The sequence below is a fragment of the Crocuta crocuta genome, unplaced genomic scaffold (assembly GCF_008692635.1).
Source record: "Crocuta crocuta isolate KB4526 unplaced genomic scaffold, BGI_CrCroc_1.0 scaffold29, whole genome shotgun sequence".
Lineage (NCBI taxonomy): Eukaryota > Metazoa > Chordata > Mammalia > Carnivora > Hyaenidae > Crocuta > Crocuta crocuta.
Window position 1 is genome coordinate 6,892,317 of NW_027533280.1, and position 22,274 is coordinate 6,914,590.

The 22,274-nt window shown below is 57.2% G+C and overlaps 3 protein-coding genes across 7 annotated transcripts in view; 1 reads left to right on the forward strand and 2 right to left on the reverse strand.

Moving 5' to 3' along the window:
* DDX54 (DEAD-box helicase 54) overlaps nt 1–11,707 on the reverse strand; it is a 19,093-nt gene extending 7,386 nt beyond the window's left edge. The window contains exons 1-12 of the mRNA XM_077747981.1: nt 11,524–11,707; nt 8,807–8,936; nt 7,374–7,444; nt 6,638–6,826; nt 6,504–6,553; nt 5,548–5,589; nt 5,334–5,429; nt 4,582–4,703; nt 4,433–4,494; nt 4,225–4,356; nt 2,702–2,912; nt 265–399 (exon numbers count right to left, since the gene is read on the reverse strand). Coding sequence (XP_077604107.1) covers nt 265–399; nt 2,702–2,912; nt 4,225–4,356; nt 4,433–4,494; nt 4,582–4,703; nt 5,334–5,429; nt 5,548–5,589; nt 6,504–6,553; nt 6,638–6,826; nt 7,374–7,444; nt 8,807–8,936; nt 11,524–11,697 — 1,414 coding nt within the window. The 5' untranslated portion in view covers nt 11,698–11,707. The remainder of the gene's footprint in view (nt 1–264; nt 400–2,701; nt 2,913–4,224; nt 4,357–4,432; nt 4,495–4,581; nt 4,704–5,333; nt 5,430–5,547; nt 5,590–6,503; nt 6,554–6,637; nt 6,827–7,373; nt 7,445–8,806; nt 8,937–11,523) is intronic.
* A 356-nt stretch (nt 11,708–12,063) lies between these two features.
* Nucleotides 12,064–17,209, forward strand: RITA1 (RBPJ interacting and tubulin associated 1). Of its 4 annotated transcripts, XM_077748038.1 has the most exons (5): nt 12,064–12,224; nt 12,476–12,587; nt 12,689–12,767; nt 13,412–13,783; nt 16,179–17,209. In XM_077748038.1, exons 4-5 carry the CDS (start codon nt 13,476–13,478, stop codon nt 16,684–16,686), a joined length of 816 nt encoding a protein of 271 aa, XP_077604164.1. In that variant the 5' UTR covers nt 12,064–12,224; nt 12,476–12,587; nt 12,689–12,767; nt 13,412–13,475; the 3' UTR covers nt 16,687–17,209. The 4 variants fall into 4 exon arrangements, with proteins under 4 accessions (XP_077604164.1, XP_077604165.1, XP_077604163.1 ...); XM_077748039.1 differs by having other exon boundaries at nt 12,472–12,767; XM_077748037.1 differs by having other exon boundaries at nt 12,476–12,767.
* A 952-nt stretch (nt 17,210–18,161) lies between these two features.
* The window catches only part of DRC10 (dynein regulatory complex subunit 10), a 22,792-nt gene continuing 18,679 nt past the window's right edge, over nt 18,162–22,274 (reverse strand). Inside the window, exons 3-5 of one of the 2 annotated variants that reach the window (XM_077748043.1) lie at nt 21,946–22,179; nt 20,138–20,209; nt 18,162–18,658 (exon numbers count right to left, since the gene is read on the reverse strand). In XM_077748043.1, coding sequence (XP_077604169.1) covers nt 18,350–18,658; nt 20,138–20,209; nt 21,946–22,179 — 615 coding nt within the window. In that variant the 3' untranslated portion in view covers nt 18,162–18,349. The remainder of the gene's footprint in view (nt 18,659–20,137; nt 20,210–21,945; nt 22,180–22,274) is intronic. The other variant, XM_077748044.1, reaches the window with a different exon arrangement.

Consider the following 22,274-nt stretch of genomic DNA (forward strand, 5'->3'; position numbering starts at 1 on the left):
CCCAGGGCACGTGGCCTCGCACTGCCTGGACGGCAACCTCAGGAAAAGGCAGACTCAGCACAGCCGGACCCAACTGTTCTCCAACAGACATCGGAAATCTGGGTTTTCGTGTGAAATCCTGACTTTAAAACACAGGGATCTCGCCCTGGGGTCAAATCCAGCTCTGCGTCCTCCCCCAGCCGGGACAGCGTCCCCCTGGGCCACACCGGGAGTCCACAGGGGACCCGCAGGGAACGCCTGCCCCGGTGGCCCTGCCTCCCTCACCTGAGGGCCCCTCGTGGGTGTGGGCAAGGGTGAGGGCACGGCCGAGGAACAGGTGCAAATCCAGGAGATACGGGACCTCGTCCGGAGCCACCAAAGAGTAGGCTGTGCCACTTCGGCCGGCCCGGGCCACGCGGCCTGTGGGAAGAAGAGGTCAGGCTGAGTCAAAGACAAGGGATCCCACGGCCCAGCGTGAGCCCCATAGGCCCAACTCTAAAGAAGCAAGCCAGGCCGAGGCGGGACCTCAGCAAGCGGCTGTCCTCGACTCGGGGAGAAGGGGCACCAGCGATCGCCGGGGCTCCCTGCGCAAGTGTCCAGGCCAGCGCAGTGCTCTGCGAAGTCAGCAGACACGAAGATAAGGCCCCGTGCCCATGGTCAGTATCAGAAGTCTTCAGCCACCTTGGGAGACTTTCCCCAAAGACTTGACAGAGAACTGCCTAAACTAAAGAGCTGAAAACCCCAGGGTGGGATTATACAGGCGAGGAAAGGAGCCAGCAAACTGTGACCAGAGCTGGCCCCCACCTATCTGTATAAATAAAGTTTTATAGGCACACAGCCGCGTTCCTTCATTTACATATTTTCTGTGGCTGCTTTCACACTACGATGGCAGAGTTCACTGAGGCTGTAAGCCCCCGAAGCCTCAAATATTTACCTTCTGGTCCTTTACGAACACAACTTGCCCACCCCTGTCACAGAATGATGTTTGATGGGGACCGAAAAACACACTGATGCAAGAAAACAGGTTACAGGAATGAATGTCTGCTGTGAGTCTCGTTCTGTGTTAAGTGAATCCAAGCGTAACCCCACCTTGGCCTTGTTTCTGCATCTTGTAAAAACAGAGTGTCACCATATTTAGAAAACTCATTTGGGGTGGTCTGACTCACGCTGTTGGTCACAGAGCACAGGAGGAATTCCCTCTGGGGGGTTTGGGGGCCCCACAAGGAACCTGCAAGCCAGCTCTCCCCAGAGCCATGGAAATCGGCGTACAGCAAGCAGCAAAGGGAGACCAGGCCCCCTGACCTGCGGCAGGGGACCCAGACGGACGGCTCCCACACACCCCGACTGGAGGTGGGAGCAGCTCTCCCGGGGCTGTGCTCTCCACCCGTGCTCTCCCCCACGGGCGGCCACCATTTGCTTATTCAACGATGTTCAATCGCACGGAACCCACCGGCCAGATTCTTCTCTCGTGAACGCAGTTACCTTCCCCGCGTTTACAAGGGTAACACGCACAGGGGCGCCTGGGGGGCTCAGTCGGTTAAGCATCTGACTTTGAGTTCAGAACATGATCTCACGGTTCGTGGGTTCGAGCCCCGCGCAGAGCTCTGTGCTGACAGCTCTCAGAGCGTGTAATCTGCTTCTGCTTCTGTGTCTCCCTCTCTCTCTGCCCCTTCCCCCACTGTCTCTCTCAAAAATGAATAAAAACGTTAAAAACAAAAACAAACATAACCTGCACGTTCGTGAGTGAAAAGAAGGCAAAGAAAGTAGAGTGGTGACCAGGGCTGTGGGGGAAGGATGGGGAGTTAGTGCTTAATGAGAACAGACGTTCAGTTTGGAAAGATGGAAGGCTCTGGGCATGGCTGGTGGTGGTGGGGGCACAGCCACGTGAACATACTTACTGCCCCTGAACTCACACCTAAAAATGGTAATTGTGTGTTACGTACATTTTACTACAATTTTAAAAAAAGACAGCAGTGACAAGGGACACACCAAAATGGCAGCCTTGTTCCCAGGGAGGCACGGAGGGATTGTGAAGAGGGGTTCCAACCCCAGCTGGCCCACTTTGCTACCTGTATGACCCCTGGCCAGTTATTAACCTCCCCGGTCTCAGTTTCCTCATCTGTAAAATGGAGCCGATGCTGTCGGCACCCACTCTGTAGGGCTGTTGTGAAGACAAAAAGAGCCAGTAAAATGCCGGCAGCCGGGGCGACAGGGACACCGGGCGAGGTTGGTGGCCGCCCATCACTGACAAGAGGCACGGGACCTACTGCCTTTGACTTGCTCTGCTTCGCGTCCCAGCTTTCCTGCCCTGTGCGCGCCTTACTTTGATCACGGAAAGATCAGAGAGCACTTGGCCCGGGAGGCCGAGCAGAGGGGGCCCCAGGCAGACTCGACAAGTCAGGAGCTCCTGCCCGCAGTGGGGGAACAGGAGGCAGCAGGGTCTGCGTGCTGTTTAAATCTCGCAAGGGTGTGAAGGTGAGGAGCTAACCCGACAGAGTCACAGAGCTGCAGGGAGAGGACTGAGGAGGGGGGCTCGGGGGACACGTCTTCAGGCACCAGGGCGGGGGGTCCAGGAGGAGGGAGGACCAGTGCTCAGGGCCTCAGGGATCACTCCTGGGCCGCAGCCCCCACCCCCTGCCCCTGACCTCCATGTCTCCCCCGGCGGCACCACGCCCTGCGGTCAGCGCCTGGCCTGGTCCGTGTCCAGCCGCGGGCCCCTTACCCACGCGGTGCAGGAAGAGCTTGCCCTTGGCAGGGAAGCTGTAGTTGATGACACTGTCCAGCAGCGGGATGTCCAGGCCGCGGGCAGCCAGGTCGGTCACGATGAGGGTGGAGCACTTGCCGTGGGTAAACCTGGCCAGGTTGATCTTGCGGGCCGTCTGGTCCAGGGCGCTGTAGACATGGGCGCAACTCACCCCCTGGGTCGTCAGCAGCTGCTCGGAGTGCAGGGGAGGGAGGACAGGGTGAGGAGGCTTGCGGGAGGCAGGAGAGGAGGCCAGGCCCTGGCAGGGGTGCTGCGCTGGGGTGGGAAGACCAAGGTCCCTGGGGTCTGAGTCCCAGCCCAGGGGGGTAGTTCTGGCATGGGCTCCAACCCACGTCTCTGCAGGGCTGTCCTGAGCACGCAGCAGAGGGTGTGAGTGGAGGGCTCCCTCAGGGGAGCGCCAGCCCAGGACACAGCCTCATGCCGCCTCTGCCACTAAGAAGCTGTGTGACCTTGGACAAGTTACCTAGCCTCTCTGTGCTTCCACTTTCCTTCTCTGTAGGATAGGAGACTAAGAGGTCCCTCTTTCTAGAAAAGATCAAATGAGTGAGTACAGACGGGGCCGAGCACAGGGCCTGGAACATAAGCAGCCCCGGGACAGCGTGAGCTGCTCTTCAAAAATTACTGCTTGGGTTTCATTCATCAGTGATTCCAGCAGCCGCACAGAGGAAACCAAGTGAAACCCAGTGAACGGGGTCCTCAGATCACAGACCCCAGGTGGGGCTGACCCGGGTAGGCGGTGACAACTGGCAAGGGGCCCGGGCAGTCTCCAGGGCACGCGGGCTGCCCCGTGCTGAGGGTCACAGGTGCAGGTGTGCAGAAAAACTCATGAAGCTGCTCATAAGGGGCGCCGGTGGCTCAGTGGGTTACACGTCCGACTTCAGCTCAGGTCATGCTCTCATGGCCATGTGAGATCAAGCCCCACATCGGGCTCTGTGCTGACAGCTCAGAGCCTGGAGCCTGCTTCGGATTCTGTGTCTCCCTCTCTCTCTGCCCCTCGCCTGCTCATACTCGGTCTCTATCTCTCGCTCCCTCAAAAATAAACACTGAAAAAACAAAAGCTGCTCTCGTAAGCTTAGGGCACCTTCCTCCCCCAGCTTCCGGCTTGCGGGCACACGTATGCTTTAAAATGTGAGGCCTGGGGTGAAAATGTACAAGAAATGGCAGGATTGTGGTGGATGTACTTCAAAACCACCTGGAGTACCAGAGGAATCAAGACGGGCCCTGAGCTGACAACTGGGCACTGGGGGCCAGTCACACTAGTTGCTGATGTCAGTGCGCGTTCGCAATTCTTTCCAAAGAAAAGTTAAAGAATAAAAGAGGACCGGCCCTGGCCAGGCCTGTGGCCAGCTCTGGTGCTGCCCTCTGGTGGCCGCACGTGGAACGGCAGCCCCGGGATGCCCTAGGAGGCGGGGCTGGTCCCCAGCAGGGCGCCCTGGCCCTGTGGTGGCATCCCCATCCTGGCTCCCGCGGGGCCCCCTCACCTCGCTGAGGTACTCCGCGTGGTGCTTCGTGGCCACGAACACCACCGTCTGGTCCTGGGGCCGCATGACGGAGCGCAGCAGGTAGAGCAGCACGGCGGCCTTGGCGTCCTCACGCACGAGGAAGAAGGAGGTCTGCAGGGAGAGGGGTGGCGGTGGGCTCACGGGGCTGTGGCCGTGGACCTGGTGAGGGGCACGGGCAGAGCCTCACCTTGAGCTGCTCGTTGAGTTTGGCGTCCACATCCAGCCGGATGAGCACGGGCTCCGTGAGGCCTGGAGTTGGCACAGGGAAGGGGGGGAGTCACAAGGCCAGCCCCCCCCCAGGCTCCCCACCCCCCAGCGGCCCCCTGGCCCACTGACCTGCCCGGGCGAACTCCACCAGCAGTTTGGGCAGCGTGGCGGAGAACAGGACCGTCTGGTGGCCCCCGGGGAGGCGGCCGATGATTTCCTGCAGCTGCTCAGCAAACCCCATCTCGAAGAGCCTGGGGGACAGAGGCCGGGGCGTCGGGAGGGCGGCTTCCGTTCCTGAGAGCTCCCCGGCCGAAGCCAGGCCCCCACCGCACTCTCTGCCCTGTGGGCTGGCGTGTGGCCCACGTGCTGGACTTGCCCTTCCGCTCCCTTTGTCTCTGTGACCCCCGCAGTCCCCCCCCAAAGACCTAAAAACCGTGTCTGTTCTCAGCAACGCTCAGGGTCACACTGAAGCAGCCCCCCTCTCGTGTACTCAGGGACCGAGTCTCCCAGCATGGGCTCCCGGGTCCCCAGTCTGGGGACGAGCCCACCCCCAGGCCCGGGAACCCTCAGATCCACCCCAATTTGCGGGGCTGGCAGATGGCCCCGCCCCAATCTGCGCTCCCAGCTCTGTGCTACTTTCTCGTTCTCTGAAATCGCCTGCGCGGGTTTCGCTGCCGTCTTTGACCCTCGGAAAACTGAACGCCAGCTACAGACACAAAATAAAATCTGTTGGTCGAGGGGCCGCGTCGGTGTCGGGGCTGCCTCGGGTCTGCGGCCCGCGTCTGGGGCAACACCGCTGGGAGCCGGCCATACAGGTCCCTCCCGGCAAAGGCCCCGGGGTGGCCTGGGCGGGGTGCACGGCGGGGTGCCCGCAGCCTCACCTGTCCGCCTCGTCGAACACCACGTACTCCACACTCTGCAGCTTCAGGTTCATCTCCATGGCCACGTGCACCAAGCGCCCAGGGGTGGCAATGATTCTGGAAGGGGGTGTGCAGGCCGGGTCACCCGGGGCCATCGGCAGAGCCCTCCTCACGCTCCCCGGCAGTTGGCCACCAGGGAGGGGACCCGAGGCCGCCATCCTCAGCCCACACTCACATGTCGGGGTTCTCATGCAGGGCTGCAAACTGGTCTTCCATCCTAGGGAGAAGAGGAGGTGTGAGCCCGACAGAACGGGTCACTTTAGTCCCCCTCCCTCTGTAGCCAGATGCCCAGGTGAGGCCCACCCCCCGCCCCCAGGCTCAGAGTGGGGAAAGGCTATTGCTGTCACGCTAGGCAAAGGCAGTGCCCTGAGACGACTCGGAAGTTCAAACACACGGAAGGAGTGATACCACAAGGAATTGCCACTGGGTCCCAGTCCTTGCCCTTAACCCCCTGGGCTCCCAGCCCTGACCTAAGTCCTCTGTGAAACACCCTCAGGGACACCTGGGGGAAGCCAGAACTTTGAGTGCGGCCTAGCGCAGCCCAGGGGGGCCTTGTGGCGATCACGAGCTCCAGAGATCGTTACAATGTGGGCAAAAGAACACGTCAAAGCCAAACACTCTTCCCAGGATCAAGCATGACTGTCGACAGTGACCTTCTGGGAAAAGAGTAAGGGAGGGGCTGCCCTGCATGGGAGAAAATGTGGGCTGGGACGGGAGACTGGCTTCTAATCTTGGCGCTATTACCAGACCCCCGCACGGCTCTGGGCCCCCGACCTCCCCAGGGCGCTCATCTGTGGGACAGGCGTGGTGACTGCCCCCCTCCCCCGCCCCGCCTAAGATGGTACCAGCACATCAGGAAATAGGACCTCTCCCAATCGGGACGATTACTGACACTCCCTGAAGCCTGGGCCACAGCTCACAAGCATGTACAACGTACACCCACGTAGCTGACCGTGCGTGCTGGCAGCTCCCTCAGAAGCCCCGGGCCGGCGTGTTACTGCCCGCTTCCCTCCTTTCGGGAGTGTGCAGAGACGCTGGCCGTGAGCAAGCCAGGCTCAGGGAGTCTGGTCCCCTGGAGGCGTGGGGTACACCTGCAGTGGTGGCCGTGGCACGGGGCAAGGGCGCTCTTACTTGTCCCCGCCCAGGATCAGGGCGGTCCTGAGGCCTGTGAACTTGCCCAGCTGTAGAGAGAGAGAGAGAGAGCCGATGACTCCACCCTGCAGGCCCCCCTGACCCGCCCGGCTCGCCCAGCGGCCCCAACACACCTCCTTGGTGAACTTCATGGTCTGCAGGGCCAGCTCGCGGGTGGGTGAGAGGATGAGGGCGCGGGCCCCGGTCTGCGCGCTACGGGTCTTGAGCCGCTCAAACATGGGGATGAGGAAGCAGGCCGTCTTGCCGCTGCCCGTCCGGGCCATGGCCACCACGTCCTTGCCGTCCAGGATCACCGGGATGGTCTGGAGAGGCAAGAGCGGGGGAGGGGCGGGGTCAGCTCCCCGCGATCCAGGGCGAGCCCCTGGGGTGTGGGCAAACTCTTGAGAAGTGGGAAGGGGCCTGTTGCCCAGTCCTGAGCCCATTCCTGCCTGCGCTTATTTGTATACTCGCAGGGACAGGCAGCTCACCACTCCCAACTCTTTCCGTGGTTGGAACATTGTTCTTTAGGTCAGGCCAGACCCTACCTCCCTGTCTCCTCCTCCTCCTCCTTGGGACCCCAGAGAACCTACATCTGGCTACATGTGTGAGGACAACCCTCACAAGATGGGTGGCAATGGGGCGCTTGGGAGCTGCCCGGGCGGGGGCTCAGCAGTGCGCAGCCAGGGGGAGGCTAAGTGGCAAAGGGGCCCAACTTTCTCCACCTGTGACGTGGACCGGCCGTGTGGGGCTACAGCCCGAGTAAGAGGGGATCGATGTGACAGCCGGGACAAGGGGCGGGCGTCAAGAGGCTGGACAGGAGGACCAAGTCGGCCCCCCCCCCCAGCTCCACTTACTGTCCCCATGTCGTACCTTCCTCTGGATGGGTGTTGGCACCTTGTAGCCCTTCTTCATGATGCCCTTGAACACTGGGTAACTCAAGCCTGGGAAAGACACAGGCACCGTCAGGAACAGGGGAGACCCTCCGGCACATCACAGAAAGCTACACGGGACAAGTGACCGTGTCGCCAACACATGAATAGCCCGAAGAAAAGGAAAGTGACAGAATATAAGTGATAGAGACCCAGGAGACACACCTACTGACTAGGGGTTATGAACCTCATGGGGATGGTTCTGAACACACTCGGTGCCGCCACACAACTGGCGGGGTCTCGGACGTGCCAAGGAACTGTGCCTGTTCGGACGTGGCAAGGTCCTGTGGCCCTTGGAGGCACATGGTAAGTATTTGGGGATTCCAGAGGGGATGTCTGTGATTCGCTTCGGAATCCTCAAGAGGACGGGGACAGAGGAAACGGACTCGCTGTTGACACTGGCAATGGGGATCGGGGGCTCGTTGTTTTCTATTTTTTTTTAATACGTGTGACATTTTCCACAGGTAAGAGAAAGGGTGCCAAGTTGCCAGGGCCCGTGATGGGCAGGGCATGGGTGCTGACCAGTGAGGCACGTGGTGCCCCATGGGGGGGTGGTTGCCTTTAGACACTGAACGGGACTGGCCTTGTGGCAGTGGGAGGGCAAAGTGAGGCCTGGGGACAGGGAAGTACCGTGGTTGTGGCGGGTTTTTGGTCAATCCTTCATTTGCACAATTCAGAAAGGCAAAAAGTAGCCACGTGTCAATGTTTTTATTTGCTCTTTCTCTAATTACTGAAGAAACTTAGCACAGTTTTAATCCCTTAACTTGCTGTCTAAATTCCTTTTGTGAGTCGAATATTCATTTCCTTCACCAGATTTCTATCAGGGTATCTTTTTCTTATTGATTCGTAAAAGCTCTTTGTTTACTAAGGATGTTAACCCTATTATCTGTCTGAAAGATTGCAAGTATATTCCTGAGACAGCATGTACTTGAACTTAGTTTATGGTATTTTGTGGCATACATATGTCTAATTGAAAACAGGTCAAATTAGACAGTGTTCATATTGTACTTACAAAGGGCTTTTTTTTTTTTTTTGGAATTATAAAAATATTTACCTTGACATTTAAACCTTTGTGCCAGGTGCTACTGATTTGTAAAGAGCAAGCAAGAGGGTTTGACGTTATTCCCAGTGAATCACGGTCCCAGGGTCCTGATCCCACCCAGCCACTCACACAGTAAGTCCCCCAATGTCCTGGCCTGTTGCAAGCACTGTCTTGAGCACTGCTTTAACTGCTCTCCTGCTGGGCCAGGCCTTAGGGCACAAAACAGCTGTCGTGGTGCTGGGCCCAGAGCAGACATGGGTCCCGGAGCACAGAGGGCATGACCAGCCCCTGCTGCTACCGCCCCAACGTCCCTGGACGCCTGGCTCACCCACCCATGGACTGGAAGCCTCCAGACTTCTTCTTCTTCTTGTTCTGGGCTCGTACCATCTCCCGCGTGTCGGGCTCCACATCCGAGGTGCATTCCGAGGTGGGGAAGGTGGGCAGGGGTCTGCCAGGTCCCAGCTGGGAGGGAGGAACAGAGAGGTGGTGTCATTCCAGGCACAATCAGACCACGGGGGACAGGGAATATCTTGTTGTGGGCCACCCCCCCTCATTCGCTCCTGCTGGATCATGTGACTTCTCTGCGAAAGGGCTCGCCTACAAGCGGGCCAGGGCAGGGCAGAGGGTCAGAGAGTGGGCTGTGCAGATGGACTGCCTAGCTTTCAATCTCAACCGTCACTCACCGGTTGTGAGGCCTCAGACAAGAGACTTTATCTCCCCGAGTCTGTGTCTCCCCATCTGGGAAATAGGGATGACAGACTGAGGCACACGTCTCCCACGGAGCCATGAAGACTAAATGGGTAAGTGGAAAGCCTAAAACAGCACCCAGCACATACCTGGTGTATCGTCATTGTCATTTTGGCCCGTCATTCGAAGCCCTCAAAATCAGAAACTCTAGAGGGCCAATCAGCGCATGCAGTGTGTGTGCGGTACTAGACTTTCTAAGCCGCCCTGACCCCCTCTCTCAAGCCCCGTTCTGATCCATCACTGGTCCCAACTCTGCTCTCTCTCCTGCTGGACTTCTTCCTGCCTATCCAGAACCCACTTGTCCTATCCAGCTACTCCCAACCCGGACACCTCCTCCGGGGAGCCTTCTCAGACCACAGGACTGTCCCCCTGCCTCTGAGAAATAACATTTCTGGAGCACTAATTCATAATAATGGTTAAAACTTCCATTGTGTTCCCTACAAGCCAGGCGCTGCTCTGAGCATTCGTATAAATTAGTTCACTTAATCCTCACAGCGACTCTGGGAAGTATGTACTATTAATCTATTTTACAGAGAAGGAAACTGAGGCATGGAGCCATGGTGACCTGCCCAGGCTCACACAGTCAGCAGAGATTTGAAACCTGGCTTCAGAGTCCATGTTCTTTCCTCTGTGACCCTCTATGGTCCCCTACAACTGTCTGGGCCAGAGCTGTGAGCTAAGAATGGATTTTATACATTTAAAAGATTGTAAAAAAGGGGCGCCTGGGTGGCTTAGTCGGTTGAGCGTCCGACTTTCGCTTGGGTCATGATCTCGCGGTTCGTGGTTCGAGCCCCGCGTCGGGCTCTGTGCTGACTGCCAGCTCAGAGCCTGGAGCCTATTTCAAAGCCTGTATCTCCCTCTCTCTCTGACCCTCCCCTGCTCACGCTGTCTCTCTCTCTCTCCTATAAATAAATAAAAATATTTAATAAAAAAATAAAAATATAAAAGATTGTAAAAAAAAAATCAAAGAAGACAGTGACCTTAGATGTCCCCACAAAGCCTAAAGTATTTACCATCTGGTCCTGAATAGGACGTTTGTCAGCCTCTGTTCTAGACACGTGAAAACAAAGTGCTCGGAACACCGGTGATATTTACTGAATGAGCAGAATGCGTGAACACTGTAATTTAATCCTTGCAACGGTCTTTGGGGAGCATATAATCGTCGGCTTTCCCTGCATGGGGAAACGTCTGCCTTCTACATATGTGGCACAGAGAGGTTAAGCAACTTCTCCAAAGTCCCACAGCCAGTGCAGGGGTTGGGCCACATCTGAACACAGGGTGAAGCTCTTCGTCTGAACCATATCCACGGGCTCTTCTTTGGCACCTGCTATCTGTGCCCTCCTGTGCCTTAGTAATTTCTCCACATTTATAGAGCACCTACTGTATACCAAGCACTGGGTCCATCAGGGTGAGGAAACACAGGTAAGAAGATCCTGTCTGGCCCCTGACCTGGAGGTACGTAGATCCCTCCCTTCATATAAACACCCACTCTGTCATCTACTTATCCAGACCCTACTCTGTGCCAACCACCGGCTGGGCACACGGGTGTGGGAAATAGTGAGCTCTTTTGCCTTCGTGGTGCTCACACCCGCCCCCCTCCCATTTGCATATAGTTGTACTCAGTAGTGGAACCAGAGGCCCTGGATCCAGAGGTCTGAGTCCTGACTCTCCCGCTCACAAGCTGCGAAGTCTTGGTCAAGCTCATTAAGCCCTCTAGGCCTCAGGGTCCGCCTCTGGAAAATGGGAATGGCAGCCCTCGGCTCACAGGGCTGGTGTGCGGATTAAATGATAAGGCAAGTAAAGTTCTCAGCAAAGAGCCTGGCACATAGTAATTGGTCAGCAAACGCATATTTAATTTACTATTGGTTACCCAGAGGCTTGGGGGCGTCAGTGCTTCTAACCACGCGGCCCAGCCTCCGCTGAATTCACCCTCACAAGAATCCCGCAAACTCTCCCCAAGTCAGAGTTTCGGCGCCCGCACTTTTCATTGGACCAAAAGGAGCGAGGACCCGCCCCCTGGGCAGGAGGTAGCCAATGAGGGGCGCGCGACCAAAAGCCGGCCAGGAAGGCCCACAGGCCGGGGACCCTGCAACGCAGAGGCTGTGGGCCATCGGGAGCCGGGCGGTGACGGGCACGGGCACACGTGCTCAGGCTGGCGGTCCTGCCCCCGACCCCCGGCCAGCCGGCCTCCCCCCACCCTCAGCTGTGCCCGCTCCCCGGCTGGGGAAACCGAAGCGCGGGGCGATGCGGGAAGCCGGGGCTCGGGCTCCGAAGTGTGTCCCGGCCCCGCGCCCCTTCCTACCTTCTGGGCCCGGGCGTCATCTTCCGCCTGGATCTCAAACTCGCCGTCCTCTGAGTCGCTGCTGCGAGCCTGGGAGGCCGCTCCTCGGCGCTTCCGCAGCCCCTTCTTTTTCCTCCACTGGGCCATGGCCGCACGGGACCGGGGTCCGGCCGCGGGGCGCGTGCCGGCCGCCATGCGGGCCCCGGCGCAGGGAACCGGGGAAGGGGGGGGGGCCTCCGGGGACNAACGGCGCGGCCGGGGAGGGGGCGCGGCCGGGGAGGGGGCGCCGCGTGCACGTGGCCCCGCCTGCGCGGCCTCCCCTTCTGCAGACCCGGGAGGTTCGAGGCGCACACGCGGACCCACCTCTGACTGGCGGGAGGGGTCCCTCTCTAGGCTTTGGAGGGCTCCGGGGGCGTCAGGAACGGGGTGCCTCCCCCCCCGGTGCTAATGGTTCCGGCCGCCCCGCCCCTCGCTGGTTGCCGTGGGCTGCGCGCGCCGAGCTCACGTCGCTAGGGCCTGGCTGCCGCAGCGAGTCCTTTGGGGCGGGGGCCGGGGCTGTGGGTGGGTGCAGGGGGCTGCCCGGGCAGCCTGGGGTCCCGGGCTCCCGGGGTCCAAGCTGCAGATAAACTGGGGCCTCGGAAGCACCCGGGAAGGAATCCGTATCAGATGAGGAAGGGGCGATGAGGTTGCAGCCGACAGTCAAATTGAGCCAAGATGCTCAGGTAGGAAAACAAGAATGCAGGGACCTAGGACATCAACTGGGACATTGGCTTGGGGATCCGGGCATATGATGTAGTTGGAGGGGTGGGTGTGATCCGTCAGTAGTAGAATGGCTAAGTGCGTAAGCTCTGGGCTCTTATCAGGTTCAAATTTCTCTTCCACTGCTTTAGCTTTATTAAGTGTGGCTTGGTTCCATCTGTGACTTAAGCTTTTTTTAAAAAAATTTTTAATGTTTTATTTATTTTTGAGACAGAGAGACAGAGCATGAGCAAGGGAAGGGCAGAGAGGGAGACACAGAATCTGAAGCAGGCTCCATGTTCTGAGCTGTCAGACAGAGCCCGACGTGGCGCTTGAACCCACGAATGGTGAGATCATGACCCGAGCTGAAGTCGGATGCTTAACCTACTGAGCCACCCAGGGGCCCCTGTGACTTCAGCTTTTGAAGCTTCAGTTTTGTCATCTGTAGAATGGACATAACTGAAGCGACTTCACAGGACTGTTAAGAGGATTCAGTGAAACAATGCTTGTAAAGGTCTTTGCACAAGGTAAGCATGAGATGATACTGGTTATTGTATCCACCCCATAAATATTTACACTATTGAAGGACCGGCCCTGTCTCCCCATCCCACCATGCTAAGTTTTCTTGTTGGTGCCAACATAGACACAGACCCCATCTCTTTTCCATCCCTCTAGCATTCTATATTGAGCACTGTATGGGGCGCCTGGGTGGCTCAGTCGGTTAAGCATCCGACTTCGGCTCAGGTCATGATCTCTCGGTGGGTTCGAGCCCCGTATCGGGCTCTGTGCTGACCGCTAGCTCAGAGCCTGGAGCCTGCTTCAGATTCTGTGCCTCCCTCTCTCTCTGACCCTCCCCTGCTTGCACTGTCTCTTTCTCTCTCTCTCAAAAATAAATAAGACATAAAAAAATTTATATTGAGCACTGTATGCTGAGAATGCATACTTATTCGTTAAATATTTGCCAGGAGCGCCCCTCTCCCTATTGTGGTGTCATAGCCAAAAGACAGTTGAACAAGTTTCTGAACTGTCCCCTGAGGTTGGAAGCTCCCCTTTGAGGAGGACCGGTTGAGGGAGGACCTGGTCCTTTTCCCCTTGGGATAGGAAGAGACGGCCCATCTTCCCCTGCTGGCACTGCCGGTGACAGGGGTGCCTCCCTGATCCCCTTTCACAGGGAGCCCTGGAGGCAGGGCTTGGCAGGCAGAGCTTGCCTGGTATCACCCGGGACCGTGGGCAGCATGAAGACCCCCGCGGAGCTGGCCGTCGGTGGGATGCAGACCCTCCACCTTCAGCACCGTTGCCGGGGCGGGTACCGGGTCAAGGCCAGGGCCTCATACGTGGATGAGACTTTGTTTGGCAGCCCTGCGGGTACCCGGCCCACACCACCAGACTTTGACCCGCCGTGGGTGCAGAAGGTCGACAGAACCAGTCGAGTGGGAGTGGGCACAGGGACATCACCAGCCTTGGGGGCCAACGGGAGCTGTGAGACCACCTCCTCCAGGGTCAGCACCCCGACCCTCACGCCAAGGAAGAAGAACAAATACAGGTAACAGAATGGGGAGATGCGTTCTTGTACTTGGGAAGCCACCTGGGTTCCTATTAGAGCCTTTCTCTTCATGTGCTGTGTGACCTTGGGCAAGCACCTTGACCTCTCTGAGCTGCAGTTTCCATATGTGGAAAATGGGACCTCGCAGGATGATCGAGAGTAAATGAAGTGAGGTGTGTACAGTGCTTGGCACAGTAACCTGACGCTTAGGAAGCTCTCAGTAAACGACAGCGGTACACCTGTTCCCAAATGCCACAGACCCGGCAAGTGACACCCAGAGCGGTCAGGGGGTGTGCACAAAGTCGCAGAGCAATTTGCATAAGATTTCGGTGCTGTTGATCCATGAGATGACATAGATGTGGTGGGTGGGGCCCCATCTCGGCAAGTCATTTCGGAAGTGGTTCTTGCTGCCTTTTCATGAACAAGTTAGAAAACCAGGAGTTGATGCTAATATTGTCGTACATTAGAGGTTTATTATTATAAGTTAATTATAACCAGATTATTTGGATTATTTCAGGTTAATATCAGCCGGAGGGGGGGCGTCTCGTGGTGGGCCCCAGGGCTCTGTCTCGTTTATCGTCATCATGGGTTTGGACGAAAACAGAAGTGGCGTCGTAGGCATTTGCTGCCGTAACGAAATACCGTAGACTGGGGAGCTTAAGCAGCAGAAATTCATTTGAGTTCTGGAGGCTCAAAGTCCCCGATCAAGGTGCTCACAGGCTGAACTCCCTCCTTGGCTCACAGACTGCCACCTTCTCACTATGCTCTTGCGTGTCCCTGTCTCTGTGAGCATGTCCTTTCCTGGTGTCTCCCCCCTTCTTATTGAAGGTACTAGTCCTGTTCGAGTAGAGCCCACCCTTATGATCTCATTTAAGCTGACTCATCTCTTTAAAATTCATTGTGAAATTTTGGGAGGCCACAGTTCAATCTGTAACAACTAGCCAATCATATTTAGGGTCCATTCTGAGCCAGGAGGGACACAGGTTGGTGGAAAGACATGAAAATGGGAATAGTGACTATTTAAGGAGATAAGATTCAGTGAGATAAAAGCAAGATTGCATTATTATTATTATTATTATTATTATTATTATTATTATTAGGCTGGGTTGAGCACCATGCATCTGACATAGGGGCCTTAAGGTAAGGTCAAGTTGACATTAGCTGCACTGACCCCTACAACCTAGCTGTAAACGCTGATGTAAATGTAGGCTGCATTAACAGAGGTATGGTGTCTAGGACAGGGGAGGTCAGCCCCATGCTCTCCTGGAGGATAGAATTTCGTGCAGGATGCTGACATGTAGAGGGTGTCAAGTGAGAACATGCATAAGAGAGAGAGAGATGCTATTGAGTGAAACCTTTGGTCCTGGACAGACAGAGGCACCAGGCAGGTATGGTTTGAGCAATGAACTCAAGCGACAAAAAGTTGCCTTTTCTAACACTTGGCAGTTTGGCAATCGCACTTCCAGTCCTGGCCAAAAACCATGGAGCTGACACCTCATAGTTGTGCTGTGAATATTTGTGAGACTAATAAAAAAAAATAATTGCTGAGTGAATGTAATTAAAGGTGAGAAGTCACTTATATTTGATATACTGATCCCAGAGCTTGGGCCCTTGAGCCAGGCTGGATTTGGATCTTGTCTCCACCCCCCTCCTTGCTATAGGGCCTTACCTTCCCTACACCTCTATTTTCTGGTTTGTACCATGACATGATCACATCTCCCTCCTGTGGATGTTTGTGAGAAATAGTGAGATGATCACATGACTTGCTGCGTCCTGGGCCTTTGCATGAAGAAGCCTGTAACAGAAGTTCAAACTGAGCACCCTCTGAATGCCAGGCACTGTGCTCTGTCACTTAAGATACCGTGGGAGGGGCCACAGGACTGCAGAGGGCTTAGCTGACAAAGCCACTAGGGAAAAGGAGAATTGGGGGGGGAGGATGGATAGCAAAAATAAAAGCTGTAAAGATTAAGGTCCTATTAACCAGGACTCTTTCAGATACAAGTAACAGAAAACTTACCCAAACTGGCTTCAGCAGAAACTCGATGTTTGGGGCTTGTTTATCAGGTTCNGTTGGCAGGCACTCATTGGATGAGATGGGTCACGTGGCCAATCCCAAGCCAATCGGTGTGGCCAGGAGGATGGAATATGCAAATTGGCCGGGCCTAGAAAGGCTGGGGTCCGGATGCCGGGGAGGGGGGGAAATGACAGAGATGGGGGTAGTGGGCTGTGAGAGGGCTGTGGCCTCACTGTGGGTGCCGGGCTGGGAGACAGGGACTTCGGCATCGACCGGCAACCCTCTGTGCCACCGCAGGTGTGCGGCAGTGGCGTCGGGGCGTATGGTTTCCAGGGGTCTGTTCATGCCCCCCGCTCACTGCATTTCTCTTCCCTTTCCTAGACTGATCAGCCACACTCCTTCTTACTGTGACGAGTCACTGTTCGGCTCCCGGCCCGAGGGCAGCAGCTGGGAGGGCCCATGGATGGCGAAGGGGGACTCCGCAAAACTCCATGCCCTCTTCTGGACGCCCCCAGCCACCCCCAGGGGCAGCCACTCGCCCCGCCCCAAGGAGACCCCGCTGCGGGCCGTTCACCCAGCTGGTCCCTCGAAGCCAGAGCCCCAGGTGGCAGCAGACACCCGGAAGTTGTCCGTGGATGGGTTTGACTCTCCACGCCCCCTGAGGCGAGAACGCTCCCATTCCCTCACACGCCTGAGTGTCCCCAGCACGGGTCGCCCGCCCTCCAGTGCCCCCTGCGTCAATGGGCCCCAGGATCCCAGGCCTTCCCCGGCGGGGATGACCTTCCAGAGCCCCCTCGTGACTCCCAGGGCTCACTCAGGCCGTGTTTCAGTGCCAGCTGCCCCCCAGCGAGGGGGGGCCACCCAGAAACCAAAGCCCCCTTGGAAATGAATTTCTTGATTCTCAGGTGAGGGACACGGTTTCGGAAGAGGGCGTTGGCTGGGGCGCCTTTGGGGCACCAGGGTCTCCTAGGCAACCACGAAGCATCTGAGGAGCACGTGTGGGGGTGGGGGAGACACGGGGCGGGGGGCAGTGCCTCTCTTTATGCTGATTGTTGCCCGCTCCTCCTACCTTTACCCCATCGTGTGGATTTCACGGCCTCCCCTTAAGCTTCCCGTACTGGTGTCGCCATGGCCACAGGCCGTATGAGTGCCCACCCTGGGGCCCCCCCATCACTCCCACAACGTCTTGCTGCCAAGTGTGACTAACTGGCACGATCGCCATCCTGGAAGGCCCCGTCTTCCTTCAGGCCAAGCCTCCTGCTCAGGGTGAGTTTCCAGCTGAGTCTGGAGTTTTCCTGGGCGCCATGTGGGGACCCTGGGAAACAGGATCTGGGTGACCTGCGGGTGGGTGTTTTTTAACTTTTAAGGATCATGTATTTATTTCTGTGTATTAAATAGATCAGTAGCCTATCAAAGCCATGACTTTGACTAATTTTATTTTCCTCAGGGTAAAGGCCACTACAGGCTCTGGGTTGAATTAAATAACAAAATTAGATAACGAGGAAGTGGCAGAAATCATGACCGTGGCGAGTTGGCCCCTAAAGAGTGGCCAAAAGAATGGAGTGTTAAGGACTTTGCTGAGTGGAGGGTCCCAGAAGGCCAGAAAGCTAGACGCGCGTCTGCAGGGCGCTTCGGACAGCAGGGCAGGTGCTGCGGGGGCCCTTGCGCTCCGACCCCACTGTCTGGTGGCGCCGATGAGAAGTGGCAGAGGATCCCAGGATCATGCCAGATTGGGGTGGGGGCCGAGCTTCGGCCTCTCCATGGCCTCTCCTCTCGACTACACTAAAGATGGTGACAGCCCACGTGTGAGGGTACCGGGCAGTGGACTGGCTCCAAGGACGGGTGGGCCCCAGTCTACCTGGGTGAGATTTTTTTCCAGAAAAAGTCCGATTTCTCTAGGATCGCCCCTGAGTTTTTAAGTGCCAGTAATGAATAAAAATATAGACGTAGACTGCTCCTCTACCTGGGCACCAAACAAAGCCGGAGTAAGACTGCTGGTTTGTGGCCTAGGGGGTCTGGAGCTTTCACGGCGCTGGATGAGGGAGAAATTGGGGGCAAATGGATAACCCCAGAGCAGGGGCTGTGGGCAGCCTGAAGCCCGGATCCACCTGGAGCTCTCTGACTGCCGTCCCCCAGCTTGCGGGGGGGGGGCGGGTAGCCATGACCACTCCCACAGTCCTGGGGGGTGACCCGCCCTTCACAGCCCTGGCACCCATGCGGTCTGGGGCCCAGGAGCCTGCCGCCCAGGGTCTGGCTTCCCGCCCAGGTGAAAGGGAGTGATTATGTGCTGACCCCCAACGCGTGAGCTCTGCCCACCAAAAGGGCATTGACACGTATAGACACGCACACGCCAGCAGCCCTGGGCAAAACAACGTTTATTTTTGTAGGATGTGATTGAAAACGGTTTTTAAGTTTGAAAAGTCATCTGAGCCTGGAACGGCAAGGCTTCCCCCGCCCCCCCCCCTCCGCCTCGCGTTGTGGCTCCCCGGCCTGCTCTCTGAGAAGTGAGGAGCATGGTGGCACAGGTCAGGAGTGGGGCGCCCAGGGGAGACTCAGTTCTTGCCCCTGCCCTTCTCCTTGCCCTTGCCCTTCTTGTCTTTCCCTTTGCTCTTGCTTCGCTTCTTCTTCTTGGACCTGAGCAGGGAGCGGACCAGGTAGCCCTTCCACACGGCCTGGATGAGCGTGGCCGCCTGCACCATGTGCAGCATCTCCTGCTCCGCCTCCATTCTCTTCTTGGCATTGACCTCCCGCTCGGCCCGGATCTGGGCAAACTCCTCCACTAGCACGTTGTACCTCTGCTTCAGCTCCGCCAGCTGGACCTTCTCCTCCTTGTGGATGGCGTCAAGCTCCTCGTACTCTTCCTGGGGTGAGGGGATGGGGGCTCAGGGTCACCAAACACAGGGTGCCACCTGGCACCCTCTGCTGCGTGCACCCCCCCTCCCCGTCCCTAAGGGGCTTCCACCCTGGCAGGGCCGCCTACACGATGCCTTTCTCATCTGAGGCCCGGATGAGAACAGGAGAGGTGCCCTGACTCGAGGTGGGGCCTGACCGAAATACCCTTAGGAACAAGGAAAGAACCCAGGCTGGTGGGCTGGGCCGACCCAGCTTGGCTGGGCCTTCCGGGGGCTTCATCGTTCGAGCCTTCAGCTGTCCCAAGACCTGGGGACAATTCCAAACCCAGGAAGTGGGTGGGCGGCTTCTGAGGATAAGGTGGTGGGGTAGACACCACGGGGGTGCCGTCAGGGGCACAGTGGGAACACAGGCTCCTGCCACGGAAGCGGTCTGTCTCACGGTTCCCCAGAGTGGGACCTTCTCACATGCCCGGCTCCTACGGTCCTTCCTTACGCCTAACTGCCTCCTCTCGCTGCAGTTCAACCCCCTGCCTCCCTCCCATCCGCTCCCACTTAGCAAGCGTCTACCAGAAGCGAGGGGCTTCAGGAGGACCCAGAACTCAGTAGGCTCGGTCTCTGCCGACAAGGAACCCACCGCCCTCACTGGGACCAGAGAGACCAGCGCGCAGCCTCTGACGCCCTCCTCCCTGGAGCACTCCTGATCAGACAGAGCAGGATCCCCCCTTGCCCTTCTCCTGACTTTGGGCCACTCGGGGCTGACGTCCCCTCCGGTGCTCACCAGACCTCCCTGGCCCTGAAGCCGGGACTGTGGGCCACCCGTGTTCTCCCAGAGCTGTGGGGAAGTGGGCTCGAGGGCACCCTGTTTTCTGGGGCTCCCTTCGCTAAGTGGTTCCTCCAGGCCAGACCGGGTGCTGGGTGCAAGCACTTGTGAAAGGGGCGCTTCAGTGCATTCCCTTCGTAGTCCCAGCTCGGGGATGACTCTCTGTTGATCACATGCAGAATCAGGCTCAGAAAGGCCAAGCCCCTTGCTTCAGGTCACACAGGTGGTAAGTGACACTAGAGCAGAAGCCCCAAGTGACAGTGGGGACCATCTTCATTGTGCTGTCCCAGCACGTGGTACATCTCAGGCTCTCAGGAGAAACCTGGGCGACTGAGGGGCGCAGAGGAGGCAGGCTGGCGCCTGAGTCCGCCCAGGAGGGGCCCTGCTTGCGAGGCTGCTGGCAGGAGCCAGTAACGAAGGGACAGACTCTGGGATGCGGACACTAGATGGAGCTAAGATCGTTCAGCAGAGTGACAAGCACTCCATGGCTTCCTGCTTCTGGCTCCTGCCTCTCTGGCTTCTCAGGCTGCCCGAGGCCAGACAAACCCTTGGGCCTAATGTATGGGGGCAGGGAAGCCTGTCTGGGGGAGGCCCATGGCTTGGCTCCGACCATGGACCATTCCTAGAGGATCATGGGAAATGCGCTCAAGAGACGACAGCACAAATACCTGCTTCTCACCCATCTCCGTATCGTATTTCTGGATCCAGTTCTCAATTTCCGTCTCCACTTTATATTTCTTCTAAAGAAAATTAAGTGAGTCATTGTTTGATGGGTTCATAGGAACAAGAAACCGTGCCAGGCTCACTCTGCATCAAGCTTTACCTGCCTTTCCCACAAGGTAGGTTCTCCATTTCACAGATGAGGAAACTGAGGATCGGATGTGTTAACTCCCTTGCCCAAGATCTCAGAGCTAATGAGAGGTGGAGCCTGCATTTGAAGCCACAGGTGTCTGACTCCAGAACACTCGAGGCAGAGGGAGCAGCAAGTGCAAAGGCCCTGAGGTAGGAACAGGCTTGTGGTATTTAAGAACAGAAGGTGAGCCAGTGTGGCCAGAAATGGGGTGGCTGAGGAGGAGCAGGGGTCAGAGTGAGAAGCTACCTCACAGAAGGGAGTGGCAGCTGTGGAAGCAATTTGGATCCTAGCATAAAGACGAGGGAAAGCCATTGGGTGGGTTTTGATGCAGGAGAGGGACATAATCTGTTTTTAAAAGATCAGTTTCTCTACATCCAATGGAATGTTATTCAGCCAGAAAAAGGAATGAAGTGTTGACAAATGCTACATGGATGAACCTTAACAACGTGAGCTCAGGTAAAGAAGCCAGACACAAAAGGCCACATATATGACTCCATTTATATGAAGCGTCTAGAGCAGGCAAATCCATAGAAACAGCATATTGGTGGTTGCCAGGGGCTGTACAACACTGTGAATGTACTAAATGCCACCGGACTGTTCACTTTAAAATGGTTATGTTTAGGGGCGCAGTTGGGTGGCTCAGTCGGTTAAACGTCCGACTTTGGCTCAGGTCATGATCTCACGGTTCGTGGGTTTGAACCCCACATCGGGCTCTGTGCTGACAGCTCAGAGCCTGGAGCCTGCTTCAGATTCTGTCTGTCTCAAAAATAAACATTAAAAAAATGTTTTTAAATGGTTAAGTTTATGTTATATGAATTTCAGTGGGAAACAAATAAACCAACTCCCTAATCCCACCGAGCAAAAGCTCTTGACGTGGGCACCACGCACTGGCTGCCTTCAGGGGGCCTGGGTCCCCGAGAACCGCCCACCAGTACGTGCAGGGGTATTGGTGCCTTACAGAGGAGAGGCCCACGGCTTCCATCAGATGCCAAGAGTCGTGACACTAAAATGAAAACTAGGAACAAGTTAGAGAATTTCCTCGGCGAGGAAAGATCTGGAAGGAAGCTGGGTGCGGGCGGGCCCGGGGCTCTGCGGAGACGCTGGGGAAGGCAAGGGAAGAAGCGAGGTGTACCGAGCACTAACGCACCAGCTCCCCACCTACCCCACCTACCGTCTCATTCAATTCTCCTAATGCCCCCTTAGCCCCATCTGATCACTTTCAGTTTGAAAGATGGCAACGCTGAGGCTGGAGGGAATTAGAGAATTCGCCTGAGGTTCAGGAGCTCCTTCCTGTCCTTTGCACAACAGGGTGGGTATTATCATCCCTCCGGGGCTCAGAGTAGTTAAGGAACTTGCCCAAGGCCACACAGCCAGCTGTAGCAGTACAGGACCAGGGTCTCCGCCCCGGTCCCCAGGCCTCTGTGTAGCACCTTCCTGCTGGCAGGGGCGGACACTGGCTCATCCTGGGCTCCCCCTCCTCCCATGCCCTCCCCAGGGGAGCTGCTCCCAGGCAGGCTGGAGGAGCCCTACCCTGCCCTGCCCTCCAGCTAGATCGCCTTCTGCCCCTCCCGGGCCCCAGGCCTCCATTGTCCCCTCACTCCCCTCTGTCCTGCTGTCCCCTACCTTCCTCAGCGCCTGCTCTACCTCCCGGTTTTCCATGATCAGGTTGTGGTGCTGGGACCTCAGCAGCAGTATCTCCTGCTGGATCTTGGCCACCCTCGCCTGCGAGGCCCGGAAGTCCACCTTCTGCTGCTTCTCGGCCTCCTGCTTGGTGCGAAGGAGGTTGTTCTCGGAGAACTTGAGCACCTGGTGCAGGTGGTTTTTCAGTTCCTGGATCACGAAGTTCTCTTTCTCCACCTGGGCCAGGAAGGCGAGAGGCTCCGTTAACACCTGCTGGATGCACGGAGCCGGCAACCCGCACCATTGCCCCCCCCCCCCCCGGGGCCCTGCCC

Excerpts from the sequence above, each read along its gene's own strand:
- RITA1 (XM_077748036.1), top strand. Across the intron at positions 13,784-16,178 it reads AGGAAGAAGAACAAATACAG|ACTGATCAGCCACACTCCTT; the intron begins GTAACAGAATGG and ends TCCCTTTCCTAG.